The 15,880-nt window shown below is 39.6% G+C and overlaps 1 protein-coding gene across 1 annotated transcript in view; it reads left to right on the top strand.

Moving 5' to 3' along the window:
- LOC147345278 (solute carrier family 68 member 1-like) overlaps nucleotides 1–15,610 on the top strand; it is a 39,202-nt gene extending 23,592 nt beyond the window's left edge. Inside the window, exon 7 of the mRNA XM_086375353.1 lies at nucleotides 15,334–15,610. Coding sequence (XP_086231479.1) covers nucleotides 15,334–15,466 — 133 coding nt within the window. The 3' untranslated portion in view covers nucleotides 15,467–15,610. The remainder of the gene's footprint in view (nucleotides 1–15,333) is intronic.
- The last annotated feature ends 270 nt before the right edge of the window (nucleotides 15,611–15,880 follow it).

The following is a 15,880-nucleotide window of genomic DNA, read 5'->3' as shown; positions in this document are numbered from 1 at the left end:
ACTCTTTCATGTACTATGCTTTTCATGATGTATCTAAAAAGTCATTGCCACATAGATTTTCTATTCTTCAAGGAATTTAAATAGTTTTGCATTTTACGTTTAGCCCTGTGATCTGTTCTGAGTTAATTTTTGTAAAAGGTAAAAGATCTACCTCTAGGTTAATTTTTGGCATGTAGATGTCTAATATCATTTGTTGAACCTGTTCCTCATTTTATTTGCTCCTTTGTCAAAGATCAGTTGATTGTATTTATGTGGGACTATTTCTGGCCTCTCCACTCTACTCCACTGATCTGATTATCTACTCTTCTGTCAATATCACAGTATATTTTTTCTCTTCCAGTTTTACTGAAATATAGTTGACATACAGCTGAATAAGTTTAAGGTGCAAAGCCTGATTTGTCTTACATACAACAGGAAATGACTGTCACAAGTTTCATGAATATCCATCATCTCATATATTGATAGACATAACAGTGTCTTATTACTGTAGATTTATAATAAGTCATGATGTCAAGTAATACCAATCCATTGACTTTATTCCTTTTCAGTGCTGCATTGGCTATTTTTCATCTTTCTCATATAAAACTTATGATCAGTTTGTTGATACCCACAAAATAATCTTCTGGAATTTTGTTACAGCTTGTGTTGAACCTATAGATCAAGTTAGGAAGAACTAACATCTTGACAGCACTGAGTTTTCCCTATCCACGAACATGGAATATCTGTTTATTTAGTTTATCTTTGATTTCTTTCATATTTTGTTAGATTTATATCTAAGTATTTCATTTTGGGGGGTGCTAATGTAAATGGTATAGTACTTTTAGTTTTAAGTTCCATTGCTGGTATGAAAGTGAAAAGTGAAAATGTTAGCCACTCAGTAGAGTCTGACTCTTTGTGACTCCATGAACTGTAGTCCACCGGGATCCTCTGTCTATGGAATTCTCGAGGCAAGAATACTGGAGTGGGTTGCCATTTCCTTCTCCAGGGGATCTTCCCAACTGAGGGTTTGAACCCAGGTCTCCTGCATTGCAGGCAGATTCTTTACCCTCTGAACCACCAGGGAACCAGGAAAGCAATTGATTTTTGTATGTTAACCTTTTAACCTGCAACCTTGCTATAAATGCTTGTTTGTTTCAGAGATTGCTTTTTTGTTTTGAGTTGTTGGTTCTTTTGGATTTTCTACAGACAGGAATTGATTTTTTAAAGTTTTCCTTATACCCCTCATATCTCTATTACAAATATTTTCAAATATACAAAAAGGTTGAAAAAGTTGTACAGTGAAAACATATACTCACCACCTAAATTCAACTATATCTTACTATATCGATTTTGGCACATACAGATAAAAGTATCCATCCTTTTACCTATATATATCAGGTCATTTTGTTTTTCTTCAGAACTTTTAAAAAAATTTATTTATTTTTTAATTGAGGATAATTGCTTCACAGAATTTTGTTTTCTGTCAAACCTAAACATGAATCAGCCATAGGTATACATATATCCCCTCCCTTTTGAACTTACTCCCTATCTCCCTCCCCTGTTTTTCTTCATAACTTTTTATTATGAAAAATTTTAAACACAAATTGAAATAAAAATACTGAGAAAATCCAGGCACCCACTCCTTAGATTCAACAGTTTTGAACTGTGCCCTATCAGCTTTATCTGTGTTTATGTGTATATAATATGTATTTCTGGAGAAAGGCATGGCAACCCACTCCAGTATTCTTGCCTGGAGAATCCAATAGACAGAGGAGCCTGGCAGGTTATAGTCCATAGGGTTGCATAGAGTCAGACATAACTAAAGCGATATAGCATGTATATATGCATAACATGTATTTGGTTAAGTTGCAAATGGAGTAGCATGTCATATATCTTATAGCTTATGTACATCTTATAGTTTAGCTTACATGTCCTAAAAATGAAAGCATCTTGCTTGAAGAGTTTTGAGCACCGTAATGACCTGATTGGACTTACCGTTTAATAGCATCCTTCTGGCTGCTGTGAGAAATAGGTGAATGAGAAGAGTGAGACATGGGAAACCTGAAGTTTAATAACACATGATATATTATTGTGCTTGATGGCAGCTGGAGGGAGGTGAGACTGGAAAGGTCGGGGGCTGAGGCTGCTTTTACAGTCTCTCAGTCATATTCATCAGCGTGTCCCAAATGTGATGACTTTTAAACTTCTGTTATGTGAGTACTCTATGTACTATTATTTACTTAACATTTTTCTTTAAATTTATTTTAAATCATAAACTTAAAAATCATAAGCAAAAGTATACATGATATATATGTAAAACTGAATCATTTTGCTATATACCTGAAACTAACACAACATTGTAAGTCAACTATACTTGAATAAAAATTAAATTAAATTACTTAAAAAGTATACATGGAATCATTTATTTGGTGGGTTTCATTTTCTTAACAAATTTAAGTACTTAAAATAAAAAGAACTATTGTGTATCATCTGCAAATTATCACATGTACTACCAGGAGTACAGACACTGTACTTTGGGAAAGACTACTGGAGGTAAAGGAAGTCATTGAAGACTTTTAAACCTGGGCAAGACATAATCTGAATTTTGTTTTAAAGTATTCTATAAAGGACTGGAGGGGGGAGGGAATTAAACCCTAGTTACTGGTCACCTATTATAGAAACAGTGCTCAGGATACAAAGATAAATAGGTTGCTGCCACTGAGGAGCCTACAGTCTAGTAAAGGTGATAGATTACAAGGACAGGCAATTGCAGAACAGAGTGGTAGGCGCCATAATTAGAAGTACATACAACATACAACAGTGGCTAAAATGTGGGTGTGACAGACACTGCTTCAGAAACCAAGTCCCGGAAAGCTGTACACAGGAAAAGATGCTTCAGTCATTTCAGAGGAGACAGTAATACTATAATGAAGACATTAATACTATAAATGAAGACTGGAAGTAACCAGGGAAGAGAATGAATATTGCAAAGCATGGACATGTGAAATGATGGGGCATTCATTCAACAAATATTTACTGAACTTACCTGTATACCAGCTCCTGTGCTGAGCCCAAAGAACATAGAGACGAGATGCAGACCCTTCTCTGAGTAAGCTCACAGTTAATGATAGTGAAAATCATAATGCTATGTGTTAGGTGTTATCGATATAAGTAAGTGTGGGATGCTGTGGAAGAACACATTATCTGAGCACATATTTCAGACTGGGTAGCAAGGAAATGATCTCAGATGAACTGTGAAAATGTAGCAGGAGTCTGTGCAAGTACAGAAAGGCCACCTGACATGCTTGGAGGAACTGCACATGGTTCAGCAGAGTTTGAGAAGTGTGGATTTGCTCCTTAAAGGAATGAACTATTATTGTTGTTAAACCAAGGGGTAATAATGTTATACTTGCCTTTGAATACATCACCCTGGAGATGTGGAGAATGGTTTGAAGTGAGGTTAGCCAAATCTTAGAGAAAGAATAATTTGAAGGCCAGAGTTGGTTTTATATGAGAAATGCTGATGAAGGCCTGAGCTAAAGCACTTTCATGTGGAAGGTGAGGAGAAGCCCGACCCAAGAGAGATTAGGGCATCAGAATCAACAGAATTTAGTAATCCTTGGATTTGGAGGCATGACTGATAATTGGGTAACTGTGTGTTAAGCAATGAGTGTCACATATGAAAGAATTGTATGTGGACTGTTCTGGAACACATTTTTTGGTAGAACTTGAAGAAACTCTCAGTCTTAGCTTCTCCATCTAGCAAGTGAATGTTTTCTACCTCCAATAGGGAAGCTGCTTGAAATCCCAGCAGCCTTAAAAGCCTCAAACCATGTTGCAGAAGAAAACCATGGTGACTATTAATAAAAGGGGAGAGGAACAGACTCTGGGGTAGAAAGGACTCAAAGCTCATTTGCTGGTGGATGTGAGAGCAATGGAGAGAAAAAGAGTGCACTTACTTGGTGCTCCTCCAAATCTTCTTTGAGAAACACAAGCTCTAAAGCAATGGTTCTCAAGCACGTTGCACACTGGAATCGCTTGGAGTCTGAAAAAGTCCTGATACCCAGGTGACACCTTTGACCAGTGAAATTGGACTCTCTGGGGGTGAGATCTGGGCATCAGTACTTCTAAAAGCTCCCTCGCTTGTTCTAGTGTGCAGCCGATGTGGAGGACCTACAGACTGACTTCCTTGAAAACAGAGGCCCTGGAGACTAATTTTTGTTGACTCAGGCATAGATATGTTGACAACCAGACACGCTGGCAGGCTAGTCTTGTGATATCATAAGCATTTTTTAGAGTTATCAACTTGTTCAGGGCACTCAAGTATCATTTATCTTTGATAATTTGATGTTTGGCATCTCGTGGCCTCACATAGTTATTGCCAATCTGAAAGGGTCCGACTGAAGTCCAGAGGCAACTGTATACTTAGCAGGATATGGGCTGATGATCAGAGAGTGCTATGAGAGTCACCAGTGTGACAAAGTTAGCAAAAATGTCTATCTGAAGTAAATTTCCTCCTTGCAAGTGAGTTTTCTGATTAATATTTTACTATTACAGTATACAGAGCTATTTGGTTCAGGGATATTATTCTCTCCAACTGTGAATTTTGAAAGATGGTCTGTGATTCTTTGTTATAGTTAGAGAAATGTTTGTTCTGCAGGGGGTAGATTGTTTTTCTAAGTTTAGTAAATCTATGCAGTAACCTGTAAATGTAATGGTTCAACTTGTTATTATTGGAGATTCATAAGAGAGGTACTTAGGCAAGAAAAGCAACATGTCTTCTCTTCTAATTATAGGGGATAAGGTATTTCATGTAGTAATATTAGAAATTGATTGCCTGATTAGTTTATACATGCAGTTTCTATTTAAAAATTGCAAGAAAGTCCACACTTTTCATACAAAATAAACAACAGTGAAATTCTAGTGTATTATAGAAAAAGGACTACTCTGTCCATTTGGTCAATTAATTATGCTTGCATGCTTTTATTAGCAAACATTTGCGGGGTACCTACTGGATGTTAGCACTGAGCTGGAAGCCGAGATAAAGGAGTTGTACGACATGCTGCCTTTTCTCCTTTTAGTAGTTCACGTGGTGTTAGTGGGGGAGGCAGACCGGAAAGTCCAGGGCAATGAGCCAAGTCCAAGGTTAAGAGGCGCACACCGTGCAGGAGGAGCACAGACTTGGCCCTCGGGGGCTCAGCCCTGGGCTGACTCCATGTGGTAGCACTGTCTTTTAGCCCTGGCCAAATTCCTGCCGCTTGCTGCATATTCTGCAATAGAAACATACATTTTCCCAATGGTCAAAGTCTGTCAATTTCCTTGCTGAATTACAGTGTCATCTGTAAACACTTTACAGGAACTGTAAATAAGATCCTTCACATACCCAAATAGAGTCTTCTAGATCAATCTGCCATACATACAAATGTGTTTTTAAATATTATATATGCAGCCTTCCTTTTTCTTGTCTTTTGTTCTGGAAGCCTCACAATAGATACTTCCCAAATTATACTTGCAACAAAAGTTCAGGAAATGACTTTTCTCTTAATAACAGAGTAAACAATACTGTCTTCAACTCTAGCAAAGAAGCAGAACCAAGATGAGTTGCTTCAGGGTGAATATCTGACAAAAAAAAAAAAAAACAAACCTCAACTCTTGCTTTTTTAAAAAACAAATTTTAATTGCTGGAAAATTGCTTTACAGTGTTGTCATGGTTTCTGCCATACAACAGGGCAAATCAGCCATAATTATACATATGCCACCTCCCTCTTGAGCCTCCCTCCCCTCCCACCAACCCACCCTTAGATCATCAGAAAGCATCTGGCTGGGCTCCCTGTGTTACACAGCAGCTTCTCACAAGCTATCTGTTTGACACATGCTAGTGTATATATGTCTATGCTACTTTCTCCACTCGTCTCACTCTCTCCTTCCCTCACTATGACCACAAGTCTGTTCTCTATATCTGCGTCTCAACCCTATGTTTTTTAAATAACGAAAGCATTCTTGGTATTTAACTCTATGTAGTTAATCATTAGAATCAATTTTAAAACTGTTTTTTTGAAAACAAGTACTTGCCATAGAGATTTACCATAGTGACAGCCTGGAGATCCTTGGGCATGAATCTATCCTGATTTCTGTTTCATATTAGGATGAAATCAGTAGTCTTATTTAGTGTTAAAGATTACGTTACCTAGGGTAGAAATGAACTAGTCTTATGTATTATACTTGGTTCTGGTGGATTTTGTTCTCTCAGAGTATCAAAACTATGTTATACTGTTGATTCTGTTGTAGTTATGATATGCTTATTGTGAATTTCTTTATTAAAGTTTTACATATTCTTGTTTTATGAGGCTGTTGATGAAGCACAGAGGACTAAAAAGGAAAAAAAAAAATAGCCCTTTCTCTGAGGAGTTTATGCATCTTGCTATAGTATCACTAGGAGAGCTAGAAATACTCAGCAATTTAGAACTCTCCATGTGTTCAGAGCCTCAAATTTTGTACTTTGGTGAGACATGACTTTCACCTTCCCCATCACTGTCTGTTTGGGAACAAAAGATTAAAATATATACAAAATATCTTACAGTTGTTGATATGAACTGTGTACATATAAGGATATGGGCTTCCCAGGTGGCTCAGTGGTAAAGAATCCACCTGGCAATGTAGGAGCTGCAGGAGATGTGGGTTCGATCCCTGGCTTGGGAAGATCCCCTGGAAAAGGAAATGGCAACCCACTCCAGTATTCTTGCCAGGATAATCCCATGGACAGAGGAGCCTGGTGGGCTACAGTCGTGGGGTTGCTAAGAGTCAGACATGACTGAGCATGCATGCACATATAAGCATGTATGTTCGTTGGGGTTGCTAGAAAGAATATTGGGATAATCAGTCTTTTTTTTTTAGAATTTAAGAAATGTTTATTATTTGGCTGCACCAGGTATTACGTGCTACATATGGGATCTTTGAAGCAGCGTGTAGGAACACTTTTTACTTGCGGCATGTGGAATCTAGTTCCCTTACCAGGGATCACACCTGGCTCCCCTGCATTGAGAGTGCAGAGTCTTAGCCACTGGACCACCAGGGAAGTCCTGGGATAATCAGTTTTTAATGAGCTTCTTATAGTAAGTCCATATTCCACCTGTGATGAACATGTGAGCACTTGTAGCATTCCAAATTATTTGTAATATTTTGCCCAAAAGATTCTAATTGAAGCTGAAAAACTTTATTAATAGTGTCAGAAATGAGGCTGTGATATGAAAATTTTTGTGTAGGAAATTTCTATCTGGAATTTCATTGGACCATAATAATATATATCCTGTGTTTTGCCACGGAATTATCAATGTTGTGTTGATTTTTTTCCCTATGGCTTACTTCTCTTCCTCTATAAATAAGGGTCATAATGTTTCATTGCAAAGGGACCGCCTGAGGACAAGATTATGTCCTAAGGAGGATATAACCAACACTAAAGATTTTTCTTTGGAGAAATATTATGATCGTATTTTTTTCCATTTAGTCTTTATAGTTGGAAACGTTAACAATAGCCTCCAACCTCTGGCAAAGAAAAACAGGTGTATCAGAAGTTAAATCCTTTTTTTTAAATATAAATTTATTTATTTTAATTGGAGGCTAATTACTTTATAATATTGTATTGGTTTTGCCATACATCAGCATGAATCCACCATGGGTGTACATGTGTTCCCCATCCTGAACCCCCCTTCCACCTCCCTCCCCATACCATCCCTCTGGGTCATCCCAGTGCACCAGCCCCGAGCATCCTGTATCATGCATCGAACCTGTACTGGTGATTCGTTTCATATATGATATTATACATGTTTCAGTGCCATTCTCCCATATCATCCCGCCCTCGCCCTCTCCCACAGAGTCCAAAAGACTGTTCTATACATCTGTGTCTCTTTTGCTGTCTCACATACAGGATTATCGTTACCTTCTTTCTAAATTCCATATGTATGTGTTAGTATACTGTATTGGTGTTTTTCTTTCTGGCTTACTTCACTCTGTATAAGAGGCTCCAGTTTCATCCACCTCATTAGAACTGATTCAAATGTATTCTTTTTAATGGCTGAGTAATACTCCATTGTGTATATGTACCACAGCTTTCTTATCCATTCATCTGCTGATGGACATCTAGGTTGCTTCCATGTCCTGGCTAGTATAAACAGTGCTGCGATGAACATTGGGGTATGCGTGTCTCTTTCAATTCTGATTTACTCCGTGTGTATGCCCAGCAGTGGGATCGCTGGGTCATAAGGCAGTTCTATTTCCAGTTTTTTAAGGAATCTCCACACTGTTCTCCATAGTGGCTGTACTAGTTTGCATTCCCACGAACAGGGTAAGAGGGTTCCCTTTTCTCCACACCCTCTCCAGCACTTACTGCTTGTAGACTTTGGGATAGCAGCCATTCTGACTGGTGTGATCTACCAAGTTCCTCTTTTTAACCTTTTGGCTGTAGTGGGTCTTTGTTGTGCACAGGCTTTCTCTGGCTGTGGCACGTGGGCTTCTGCTGTCGTGACTCAAGGGCTTCTTGTGGCAGTGCTTGACTTTCCCCCGTGTGGTCCCTGGGCTTCTCCTGTGGAGCGTGGGCTCTAGAGCACACAGGCTCAGTTGTTTGAGTAGCTGCAGCACACTGGCTTCTCCAGTTGCAGTGCATGGGCTTAGCTGCCCCACGGCATGTGGGATCTTAGTCACCCAACCAGGGATTGAACCTGCGTCCCTTGCAATGGAAGGCAGATTCTTAACCACTGGACCACCAGGGAAGTCCTTCTCAAGCTATTCTTTCTTGTTCTTGATATTTGTTGTAGACGGTTGTCTCTTCACAAGAGTTTCTGAATTCATTTCTGCAGAGAGTATATGACTTTCTCCTTCAAAAATGAGGGTTTTTTCCCTTATAATAAATTTATATTATAAATACCTTTTTTTTCCCCCTGGAGAGATCTTTAGTTTAAATCTAGATAAAAATCTCAGCTCCAAACAGCTGTGGAATGTTGGGTGATGTAATAAACCTGGCTAAGCCTTAGTGTCTTCTTCAGGGTTATTGTGAAAACCAGTAGCAATAAGAGGAAAATGTCAAACAGGGCCTGGCACACAGAACGTCTGCCCTGCGTGTTATGCCCTCACTCTTCTTACAAGGGGCTCATCAGGCTGACCCTGTGAGTGTGCTAAGCTGCTTCAGTTGTGTCTGACTCTTTGAGACCCTATGAATCACCCTAGAAAGGAGAAATTTCTTCTTGAGGAAGTAATAGCTCACGTGGACTCAGGTATTCTGGACCCTAATTCAAAAGACTGTATGGCCACAGAAACCATAGTTAGGTTTCTTTGGGCTTTTCCATCCTGGGCTCCTACTTCTTTGTAGGAGCACTCACAACACTGCTTTTGATATCAACTTCTTTAACAAGAGATGTTTATTTCTACACTACTAGCCATCAACATATTTCATTGATCCAATTGGGAAGCAACATTTCTAATTGTATACATTTTTGAGCTTATATTGATAGCAGAAAAGGAGAGTGGAAAGGAGGCCCACTTTGCTTTAGTTTTCAGATGTGGAAGAGCCCCAGTGTGATAGGTTTGGAGGTGACAGGATGACTTTTGTGGACCCCTTTACCTACAGAGCTGAATTTACAAATTGTTTAGCAAGGAAAGCTAAGCTAAGAAAGTAAGCTAAGATACCAGACAGTAATATTTTAGAATGTAATAAGCTGCAGGTAGATATTTTTCTTTCAAAAGTAGGTCATTGTGAGAGAAAATTGGGTGCAAACATTTTGCCATAAGCAAAGGTTCTTATTATAAGATAAATATATTTATCGTCTCTTTGCCTCCACTAGAACATAAACTTTGTTGAAAGTAAGAATCATTATTGATTTATTTACTCTACATTGTAAGAACCTAAATCAATAAGTGAGCAATAAATATTTGAGTGAATGAAATTATAAGCAGAGCTTCAGTATTATTTTTCTACCAGAGATTCATTTAAAAATGTTAAGGCTGGAACTGACTTTCTGAAAGCATAAAAAGGCCAACTGGTCACTCTGCTGCTGTTGAGTCACTAAGTCATGTCTGACTCTTTGCAACCCCATAAACGGCAGCATGCCAGGCTTCTCTGTCCATCACTATCTCCCAGAGTTTGCTCAAACTCATGCCCATTGAGTCAGTGATGCCATCTAACCATCTCATCTTCTGTCGTCCCCTTCTCCTCCTGCCCTCAGTCTTTCCCAGCAGCAGGGTCTTTTCTACTGAGTCAGCTCTTTGCATCAGGTGGCCAAAGTACTGGAGCTTCAGCTTCAGCATCAGTCGTAATGAATATTCAGGGTTGATTTCCTTTAGGATTTACTGGTTTGATCTCCTTCCCAAGAGTCTTCTTCAGCACTACAATTTGAAAGCATCAGTTCTTCAGCACTCAGCCTTCTTTATTGTCCAACTCTCACATCCGTACATGACTACTGGAAAAACCATAGCTTTGATTATACAGACTGCTGTCGGCAAAGTGATATCTCTGTTTTCAATACACTGTCTAGGTTTCCCTAGTAGCTCAGTTGGTAAAGAATCTGCCTCCAATGCAGGAGAGCCAGGTTCGATCCCTGGGTCGGGAAGATCCTCTGGAGAAGGAAATGGCAACCCACTCCAGTATTCTTGCCATGGAGAACTCCATGGACAGAGAGGAGCCCGGTGGGCTACAGTCCATGGGGTGGCAAAGAGTCGGACACGACTGTGAGAATAATTTTCACTTTCAGGTTTGTCATAGCTTTCCCTCCAAGGAGAAAGTGTCTTTTAATTTCAAGGCTGCAGTCACTGTCTGCAGTCACCATCAGCCTTCTTTGGAGTCCAGGAAAATAAAAATTTGTCTTTGTTTCAACTTTTTCCCCTTCAAAAATTTGCCATGAAGGGATAGGACCAGATGTCATGATCTTAGTTTTCTGAATGCTGAGTTTTAAGCCAGCTTTTCCCCTCTCCTCTTTCATTTTCATCAAGAGGCTCTTTCCTCCTTATTTTCTGCCATTAGAGTGCTATCATCTGCATATCTGAGGTTGTTGATATTTCTTCCAGCAACCTTGATTCCAGCTTGTGATTCATCCAGCTTGGTATTTCGAATGATGAGCTCTGCATATATGTTAAATAAGCAGGGTGACAATATAGTCTTGATGTGCTCCTTTCCCAATTTTGGAGCAGTCCATTGTTCCAAATCTGGTTCTAACTGTTGTTTCTTGTCCTGCATACAGGCTTCTCAGGAGACAGGTAAGGTGGTTTGATATTCTCATCTCTTTAAGAATTTTCCAGTTTGTTGTGATCCACACAGTCAAAGGCTTTAGCATAATTAATGAAGGAAGAGTAGATATTTTTCTGGAATTCCTTTGCTTTCCCTTGGCAATTTGATCTCTGGTTCCTCTGCCTTTTCTAAATCCAGCTTGAACATCTGAAGTTCTTGGCTCACATACTGTTGAAGCCTAGCTTGAAGGATTTTGAGCATTACCTTGCTAGCATGTGAAATGAGCACAGTTGTATGGTAGTTTGAACATCCTTTGGAATTGCCCTTCCTTGGAGTTGGAATGAAAACTGATCTTTTCCAGTCCTGTGGCCACTGCTGAGTTTTCCAAATTTGCTGGCATATTGAGGGCAGCAGTTTAAAAGCATCATCATTTAGGATTTGAAATAGTTCAGCTAGAATTCCATCATGTCCACTGGCTTTGTTCATGGTAATGCTTCCTAAAGGCCCATTTGACTTCACATTCGAGGATATCTGGACTCTAGATGAATGACCACACCATTGTGGTTATCCGGGTCATTAAAACCTTTTTTGTATAGTTCTGTGTATTCTTGCCACCTCTTCTTAATCTCTTCCTCGTCTATTAGGTCCTTACTGTTTCCATCCTTTATGGTGCTATCCTTGCATGAAATATTCCCTTGGAATCTTCAATTTTCTTGAAGAGATCTCTTTTTTCCCCCCATTCTATTGTTCCCCTCTATTTCTTTGTATTGGCTTAAGAAGCCCTTCTTATCTCTCCTTGCTATTCTCTAAGTTCATCCGTATCCCAGTAGAGGGTATGCAATGTGAAAGAGGAAAAGAAATTCTCTAAATCATGGGCATCTCTCCCAGATTAGAATAACATCTTAAAAGAAAGAGGAAATCTTAAGAAAAGAGCAGGAAGATCAAGGAAATTTTTGAAGAGCATCAAGTGATTCAGTGAAGTAATATGGAAATGAAAATGGTTGCAGCTTCAGTAATAATGGTGTCAGCCTTGAAAGCATTGGGGGTTAGACTACAACATGGTATTTATCAAACTACCTTAGTCATTTAAATGTTCATTCTGCTGCCTTCCCTTGAACTTCCAGCCTACAGCTCTCTCCCTGTAATGTTGTCAGCACACTCACTGGAGGCTTTGCGCCTGCAGATTATCACAGATGTTCTCTACGCCTCCTCTCACCCTGGAGAAAAAGAGAAAAAGACAATTCTGTCTTTAAGATCAGAAATCTCCCAGAGAGAACCCATATCAGCTGGAATCTAATTTCTTGATATTTCTGAAACTGGAATCTGCTATAACTAGAGAATGCAGAAGGACAATAGGTCCTATTGTTAAGCACTCAGATAAAAAGCACACAGGTGCCTCAGCCAAGCAGAAACCAGTCTTTTCATGAAACACTGGGCTTTGAGCACATACTGTATAATTCCTTGACTAGCAGTTCATGGTCATGGTTCTGTGGTTTTTTTGTTCACTAAAGGTCTTGATTAGGCCACTTCCTTTCTTTTTCTCTGTGTTTAAGAAGTGTGTGATTTAGCCTGTGACAAAGTGGAACTTGGTCTTCCCTGGTGGCTTCAGTGGTAAAGAATCTGCCAAGGCAGAAGATGCAAGTTCAATTCCTGGTTCTGGAAGATTCCCTTGGTGAAGCAAATGGCAACCCACTCCAATATTCTTGCTTGGGAAATCTTACGGATAGAGGAGCCTGGCTGGCTATAGTCCATGGAGTTGAAAAGAGGCAGACATGACTTAGTGACTGAACAACAATACTAACAACGTGGAACCTGATTTTCCCTTACTTTTTGGCATCTTGCACCCACTGTTGACCCAGTCCCCCGATCTGGTCTGTCTTGTGGTTCCAGTCAGTGAGTAGTCAAAGGTGGGGAGAGAAGCATCATGTTTCTACATATCTACATCAAGTTCAAAAGTATCGTCATGACCTTGTCTTCTCATTCTCGAAATCTGTGATCAGTCTTTCAAACTTCCTGTGTCTTTCTTAGTAATGACCAATTAGAAATAACTGAATCCCATCCCTATAGTGGTCGGAGGCCAAATTATGGTAATTTGGACATACGTGCCAATGGTAAAGATACAATTTTCAGGCCAGTTTAGCTGCAAGTGACAGAAACTCAGTGGAAGTAAGATCAAATGAAAAAGGAACTTACCAGCTCATATAATTGAAAAGTCAGACAGAGCTGGGCTTGGTGTAAGTAGTACTCAAATGATGTTAGGAATCTGTTTCTCTGCCCGTGACTTTCCCTCTGTGTTGAGTGCAAACTTTTACCACGTGGCAGCAAGGTAACCCCAGGTTTACATGGGCTTACAGACTCAGATCCTAGAGGAAACATTTGTCCCAGTAGCACAGCAGAAGCTCTGAGCTGGACTCTGAAAGGCTTTGCATGAGTCACATGTGCATTCCTGAGACAGTAGCTATAGCCTGACTCTGACCAGGTCTCGGTGTATGCCTGACATTGGGGTGGGAGCAGGGTAGTCGACGTCCAATGAATCTTCAGGACTGAAACAGGCTTACTGTGGAAGAGGGCAGAAGATTTTTCTTAAAGGAAGAAATGCTAGGAAGACAAAACACCATGTGCACCTAGAAATGAAGCTTTCCATCGATAGTCTGGGTGGAGCAGAAATGTAACTGAATCCTGACAGCATTATGGGCTCCTCTGTTACTTCTAGAGGCTACAGTCAGCATGTGTTGGGAAGTCCAGTTGATGGCCCACGTCTTTGTGATTGTCTCAGAGCCCAGAAAGTAACAGCAGAGGAGCAAAGAATGGGAAAGTCATAGTCATCAATTCTTGGATTGAGTAGGACTCAAGGTGAAGAGTGGTTTTGTGAAGCAGTAATAGGAAGCAAACACAATCCAGTCCAGAGCGCCCAAGACTTTCCTGCCTGTGGCCTTTAGAGGTGGAGGTAGCAATGCTTGGATGTTTTCCCATGATTCTACTCAGAGGTCTTCTAGTTAATATCTACTTATTCTTCAGGACTCAGCTCAAATCCCACTTCCCTGGGAGAACCTTCTCCAGACTCTACCTGCAAATGCTCTGACTATGAGCTCTTATCTAATACTTTGCTTTTTTTCATCTCAGCATTTTTTCTTCATTTGTAATCATGGGTAAGTCAATCTTATTTATGATGACTTGATTAAGGTCTATCTACAGAACTGGGAGGTGGGCTCCATGAAGTAGAAACTCAGTTTTGCACCATTGGATAACCAGTCCTGAACCCAATGCCTAGCACATTAATAATCACACAATACCTATTTTTTAAATGAGTGAATGATACATAGGTTCTGGTAATATCAATAGGTTCTGGTAATATCAACTGATTCTGGTATGAAATATAACAAACCACCTCCTTTTCTTGTACCATATAGTTTGACCTTTCCACTTATCTCCTCAATTGGCTGAATTAATGAGGTGCTGTTTTAGATAGCCCAAGTAACCAAAGAGAAGCTGCAAACCATATAATCAGCCCCCAAATAACCAGGAGGCCTCTTTTGCTGTGTATGATTTGAATGAAAAAGTATGATCTACTAAATATAATAGGCATATTGGGCTTAATAAATGATGAGAACCATAGGCATCTTGGGCTTAATGAAGTTCTTGGCAGAAAAAGTTGTGTCATTTCTTAATATTATTATTAAGCCTGGTTTCCTCTCATAATCTCAAATTGTGTAGAAGGGAAGTCAGTTTAGTAATAAAAATGAATGCCCAGCTCCTGCCTCTTTGAAACTCTCTGGATGGTGATTTCAAGACGAAAGTGATATGAGTATGTAGATACACATATGCATTGTACCACCTCCACCTCTGTCCTCCTGTGCCCAGTGTGGGGCCCTTCACTGTGGCCACAGCACTTCTCTGCAGGCATTGTGATCAAAGGAGTATGTATCAGCCTCCCCTGGTATAACCAACCGGAAGGTAGGGATTATTTACTTATTCAGTTATTTGAAAGAATCAAAATTATTTGATAAAATTACATTTACTTTTTAAATGGACTCAATAGGTATCAAAACTTCTCTGAAACTTCTTGTTGTATAGCTTTGAGTTAATAAGAAAAGAAGCCACTGGAGAAACTAACTGTGTTTCAATATTTTTTTCCCTCTCAGTACAATCTTAGATCTTCATGAGGCCATGTTTAATTTGATTTGCCTGGTCCCACTGGGCATCGCAGCAATTCAGATCCTGGTTTGGAGCCCATTCTCCATCAGGAAGAAGACAGACTACACAGGGGCCTTCTGAGGGTGACACCAGCCATTACAAGAGTCAAATGAACTTCAGTTGCTTGTTTTCATAGAGTTACATTATGCCAGAGGGCAAAACTGTTCTTTATAACCTCTGATTTGTTTAGAAAAAAAATAAAACAAACAAACAAATAAAAGTCCATCAAATGTAGAAGTTTTTGACTCCATAATAAGAATGTTAAATATGGGGACTTCCCTGGTGGTCCATTGGCTAAGACTCTGTGCTCCCAATGCAGGGGGCCTGGGTTCGATCCCTGGTCAGGGAAGTAGATTCTATGTCCTGCAACTTAAGATTCCACATGCCACAACTAAAAAATTTTGCATGCCACAACTAAGACCCAGCATAGCCAAATAAATAAATATTTTTAAAAGAACATTAAATATGAATTAAGTTGGCCGTTTCCAAGTGGTC

Source organism: Bos grunniens, chromosome 25 (genome assembly GCF_055505025.1).
Source record: "Bos grunniens cultivar Pamir isolate PY7600 chromosome 25, Bosgru_T2T1.0, whole genome shotgun sequence".
Classification (NCBI taxonomy): Eukaryota; Metazoa; Chordata; class Mammalia; order Artiodactyla; family Bovidae; genus Bos; species Bos grunniens.
Note: the sequence above shows the minus strand (reverse complement) of the source record. Positions and strands in the feature narration are given on the sequence as shown.